Consider the following 6,000-nt stretch of genomic DNA (forward strand, 5'->3'; position numbering starts at 1 on the left):
ATGGCTGGATTGGAATTAAAGTAAAGCGGGGTAGGCTACTTGCCATGCATATAGTCAACTCAGATTCACAAAGCCAGAAGTAATCCTTAAGCACTGCTAGGTAAGGGACTCTCCCCACAAAAAGGAGAAAATTTGTAAAAATGTGGTAATAAATGAGATTATTTTGGGTAATACATTATATTTTTAGTTTTAAGGGGTATAATATTAAAATTTAAAAATAATCTCAGTACCTTTGGTTAGGCATCTTTGAAGTTCCTATCATTTGTTGATACTCTTTTTTTTTTTTACCCCCATTAATCTTGGCAAAGATTGGTCTGTTATAGAGCACAAATCTTTTCCCCATTTATCCTTTTGCTCATTTCAGAAAATTGGCTTTCTCAGATTAGGTTTTCAGTTTGTTTAATTCTTCTCTTATAATTGATATTTGTTTTCCATCATAATTCTGCTGTTGTGTTCATCCTATATTGCTTTCCTGGATATCATTTTGGCTAAACCACAGATTAAAGCTGCTGCTGTTGTTCCTCTGCTTTACATATGCATCTTTTCAGGTTTGCCTTTTGTTATTTTATTGGACAAGAGTAATTTAGTAATTTAGAAGTATTCGGTTAGATTTTAGAATTTCTAGGACAGATGATTCTCTTAAACACCCTCCCTTGCTCTTACTTTCCAGCTTTATTGCTTTGTTATGGGAATTCTGCTTTTTAAAATAGGTTAGTAATTATATTGTAATCCTTCACTCGATCAATTTTATGAGATGTATGGTGTATTTAGAAACCATCTCTTATGGCTGTGTGCTAATTAGGTTTGTTAGCTACTAGTCAGATACTCTGGACCTGTTTTTGACCACTTGAGCTGTTAATTTTGTGGTTGAGATCAGAGACATAAAGACATATCTCAGTGCAAAAGCACATGACTTGCATGTATGAGATCCTGGGTTTGCGCCACAGTACTCTTAAAAAAATATAAAGTTTTTCTATAATAGTAATTTTCTTTGTGCATTTTCATACATTTTAAACTTTGTATTTAATTGCATTTTACCTTTCTGCATCTTCCCTCATCAGTATGAAGTATATCCAATTTTGGCCTTCTCAAAATATTTTGCTTTTTTTATTTTAATGTGACATTATTGCATTCCATTTCTTTTTATTATATTTTTTACTCAGTGGTTTTACATATTTTGCAAATTCTTATATATAGTAAATCAAAAATAATCTTAGGTCTATATATTTTTTCTTTTGGTGTTTGGGCCACACCTTGCAGCACTCAGGAATTCCTCCTGGCAGGACTCAGAGAATCAAATAGGGTGTCAATAATCAGCATTTAGCAGAATTTTCTTGTTTTATTTTTTGTTTGTTTGGGCACAACCAGTGATGCTCAGGGCTTGCTCTTGGCCTTGTGCTCAGGGATTACTTTTGGCTCTGTGTTCAGGGCTTATTCCTGGGAGGACTCTGGATCATATGTGGTACCGGGGAATCAAACTGAGGGTCCACCACATGCAGTGCAAGCACTTGAATCCTTTTACTTTCTCTCCAAGACCCAGCAGGATTTTTTTTCAATCCAAACTGAGATACTTTTTATGACTACATTGTATATACCAAGTTTTATGGCAGTGTTGATAATTTGAACCTTTTTTTTTTTTTTTTTGGTTTTTGGGCCACACCCAGTGACGCTCAGGGGTTACTCCTGGCTATGCACTCAGAAGTCGCTCCTGTCTTGGGGGACCATATCTGGGGGACCGAACCTCGGTCCTTTCCTTGGCTAGCGCAGGCAAGGCAGGCACCTTACCTCAAGCGCCACCGCCCGGCCCCGATAATTTGAACCTTTACTATCATCTTTGCTTTCTGTTAACCATGAATTCCACTATTGGGGAAAGGGGGTTTACATACAGCCTATTCCTGGCTCTTTGCTCAGGGATCATGCCTAACAGGCTCTGGGTACTATATCAACTGCTGAACCATGTGAGGTGCTAGAGATCGAATCTGGGTTGGCCATGTGCAAGGCAAGCATTCTACCAATTATAGTATCTCTCCAGTCTTTTTGAATTACATTTCTGGTCACAAAAACAAAGCAAAACAAAACAAAAAAGCAAAACCTAAAAAAACCACATACACAAAACTTTCACATAAAGACCCCAATACTTCTAAAAGTCAAGAATCATTTGCAAGGATAGAAATAGTTGATGTGGGTCTTGTTTACTGTCTCCTGCAAAGTATTTTTCCAGTGGTTATTTTAAAATCTTTTGGGCTGACATACCTATGTTGTTCTTCCCACAAGGCTTTTATAAACTTAGGAAATTCTGCCATCTTGCCTTTATGTCACACCTTTTTACTACCTTTTGGTGGACTTGCATGATGTGCTTTTTTCTCATGTTTTTGTTAGGGATCTATATGCCAATTTTATTTTATTGGTGTGGGGGATTTTGTTTATTTTGCTTTTTCAGGTTATGTTTTTATAAAGTATTAAGTTAAAGGTACTCATAAAACACCTGGAAAATTTTACCAATCATGCAATCGAGAATTAAGCAGACTCTTGCAAGTATTGAAGATAGAGTTTTTATATGTGACCTTGGTAGCCAGAGCAGTGTTAGTGTTGGCTATCGTTAAAGGAAATTGTGATGAATAATCTTTATCACTTGGACAGTTTAGGTACACAAGTGTTCAAATGTTCTCATAAATGTCTTGTAAATGAAGTATTTTCTTGTGCTTTACCATCTGAATTGACAAATTTAGATGACAAAGTATAATTATTTTCCTAATAACTTCATTCTCTTATCCTGTTCGCTCCAGCCTCTGCCTTGCCTTTTTTTTTTTTTTTTATAAATCTAAGGAATTGTAGGAAAGGCCCAAGATAAATAGGTGATTATCTTCATAAACATTTCTCCTCCACCATTAAGTTTACTTTGTTTCCCTCCCTCTATTAGATCCATTTCACTGGGCGTGGCTTCCTCAAGCAAAAGTGCCTTTTTCTGAAGAAACAAAAAACTTGATTCTACCCTGCATTTCTGACATGAACTTTGTGCAAGATCTATGTGAAGATCTTTATGAACTTTTTAAGGTAAATCAGTTTTGCTTAATCATTTCAGACAAGTGAAGCCTTAAGCTAGAAGAGAATTTCTGAACAGTTAATTTGCAGTTTGCTGCTTCTCTTAGCACTGCATGCAGTAGGATATGGCAGAACAGAAAGGAATTAGCAGTTTCACTTTCCAGGAGCATAAATTTGTAATGAAATATTCCTGTAAGTGGAACCACATTAAAACATGAGAAGTTGTTTTCTTCAAATTTTTATTTTTATTAAATTGGTCTATAAATGATAATAATAAATGTACAATGACCCGCAATGGTTTTATTTTCCCGAAAAAAATCTTGAACAGAGGCCAGAGAGATGGCACAAGAGACAGGAGTTGTGCTTTGCAGGCCAGCTTTGGTCCTCACAACCACATGGTCACCACAAGTCACAGCAACACAGATAAAACAAAAAGCCTAAACCCACCAACTGATTGGGAAATCTTTTTAAATTTTGTTGGTATAGAATAGAGTCTAATAAAACCCTTCTTGCCATTCTAGAGCTAAGGGTACAAAACTTACTTGGCCTAAGTAAGCCCTCTCCTCTTCGCTGGGAGGAAAAAACGTGTATTGCTCCCTGGAAATCCTTTAGCACCCCATTGTCCCCTCATGTAATTTTCCCTGATGCTGCTGAGGCCTTTCCCCACCTCTATCATCTCAGTTCCCTCCTAGGGGATATTACTGCCTACTTAGCAAAAAATTATAGAGGTTTATAGACATTTGTTCTGTAAAAATATTCTTCTCATTACCTTCTGAGCAGCTGCGAAAGCTTTCAAATGTGCTCAATTTGAAGAGTCAGTTTGTTTTCAGCTATTTGTTTCAAAGATCTTGGTTTTGGGAATTATAACATTTTGTTCCCTTTTTGTGTGACAGATGGATGCAGGATTTGACAAAGCCAGTTTTGAAAGTCAGATGTCTGTGATGAGGGGACAGGTAGGTCAGCATTTTTGTATTTGTAGTTTTGACACCGGACTCCCCATTTCTTCATCCATTGGAAGCCAAAACTGGGCTTCTCTTTATGCCCCCTATTGTGCTGATGATTAGAAGTGGTGTAACTGCAGTGGCTTTTTCCTATTATGTCTTATAAATCAGATGTTTCTGTTTTTGTTTTGGGGCTACATACTCCTGGAAGCATTCAGGGATTATTCCTGGCTCTGTACTCAGGAATCACTCCTGGCACTGGTTGGAGAACCATATGGGATACTGGGGATTAAACCTAGATCAGCTTTCACGCCTGGCAAGCACTTTACCTGCTGTGCTATTGCTCTGGTCCATAAGTCATATATTTTTTGACTTTGTGCATTTTTTTAGTGAGTCAGTTTCCCCTTGACAGGAATTCTTTGGCTCTTTTTTTTTATTATTATAACCATGAGCATTACTTATTTTTTCCTCCTTAAATCCACTTCCAATGCCTTTCGATACCAATTTCTGTTGCCTATGGATTATTTTTTTCAGACACTATGTTTGGGTTTTGAACTGATGCTAAATGCTGTGTCCTAAGACCGAGAGTACTGATTGGGATGTAAAAGTATGCACTGTAACTCAGCCTCTCATCCTTTCTCACTCATTCCATCAGGTGTTACTCTGTGGGTGGACCTTCGGGTTGAACTGAGGCATACATAGCATATGCTCTGTTCTTCTAACAGGAGGACTGGCAAGTAAATGATAGAGTAAGCATTATCTTTCAGTAACTTTCACTGGCTTTCTTCCTCAATATGCATTGAATTTAAGGTAGTCCTTGCACACCTGCAGCAAAGGTGATTTTTGTAGCATGCATGTATACAGATGAAATGAAACTTGGACCACCATACACAGCTGAACGAGCGTTCATGCGCGGTAAACCCTTCCTGTATTCAGAGCCACTAAGACTGTCTCCTCATCCACAGATCTTAAATCTCACTCAGGCCCTGCGTGATGGGAAGAGCCCCGTGCAGCTGGTTCAGATGCCCTGCGTGGTGGTGGAGCGCAGCCATGGCGGAGGACAGGGGCGCATCGTCCACCTCAGCAGCTCCTTCACCCAGACTGTTAATTGCAGGAAGCCGTTTTTCTCCTCCTGGTAGCAGATGGGAGCGTGGCAGGAACAGTTGGCACCACGGCATGGCCGGCTGGGAAGGGCAGGCCAGGCCGTCTCAGCTGCTCAGGGCCCCGCCCCACTCACTAAAACCTCAGCTGCTTTCAGTGTCATCAAAGGTTATATCTGAATGTAAGCAAAAGTTTACAGGGTATCTTATTTTGGGGGTCCACGATAATAACTTTCTATTTCAGGGAAGAAGTGCTATTGTATTATCTTGTATTTTTCTAGGAAAATCATTTTTTATTAAAGTTATTGATCTCAGTGTAAAAGTTCATCTCATGGTTTACACATTTTTTGAAATAATTGTAATAGTAATTTGTAGAAGCCAGGTAGAAAATGAGGTATTTGTGTGATCTTTGAATACAATGATTTTTTCCTAGTTTTTGTAAACCTTAAGAACGTTTGTAGGAACTGTTCTTACCTTACAAAAGGCTGTTAAGAGTCTTTGAACTAGAAAAACAAGAGTAATGTAATGTTGCCTTTATTCTGAAAAGCTGCTATTTTAGAACTTGAATAAATGTCCTGAATTGACTATTGCTCGAGGTCAGAGACCATTTTCTTTCTGTACTTCAAAATACTTTTTCCATTTGTCTTGTAGTTCATGTGGTGGGGTGTGGGTGTGAGGGGAGGTAAACATATCCACTTTAAAAATAACTTTTTGAAATTCCCCAAATCACATTAAAATTTTCCTTTGGTCTAGAGAAATAGCACAACAGATGAGGCTATTACCTTACATGTGGCTGACCAGGGTTCAATACCCAGCACCACATATGGTGAGCCGAAGCCCTGCCATGAGTGAATCCTAATAAGTTCAGAACCAGGAATAAGGGGCCCTGGCATTCCATATGGTCCCCCAAGCCTACC

At 38.4% G+C, this 6,000-nt stretch overlaps 1 protein-coding gene across 1 annotated transcript in view; it reads left to right on the top strand.

Annotated features, from left to right (window-relative positions):
- Positions 1-5,713, top strand: part of PI4K2B (phosphatidylinositol 4-kinase type 2 beta) — a 33,951-nt gene extending 28,238 nt beyond the window's left edge. Inside the window, exons 10-12 of the mRNA XM_049790232.1 lie at positions 2,921-3,054; positions 3,936-3,995; positions 4,949-5,713. Coding sequence (XP_049646189.1) covers positions 2,921-3,054; positions 3,936-3,995; positions 4,949-5,122 — 368 coding nt within the window. The 3' untranslated portion in view covers positions 5,123-5,713. The remainder of the gene's footprint in view (positions 1-2,920; positions 3,055-3,935; positions 3,996-4,948) is intronic.
- Positions 5,714-6,000: the final 287 nt, after the last annotated feature.

Source organism: Suncus etruscus, chromosome 16, assembly GCF_024139225.1.
Source record: "Suncus etruscus isolate mSunEtr1 chromosome 16, mSunEtr1.pri.cur, whole genome shotgun sequence".
Classification (NCBI taxonomy): domain Eukaryota; kingdom Metazoa; phylum Chordata; class Mammalia; order Eulipotyphla; family Soricidae; genus Suncus; species Suncus etruscus.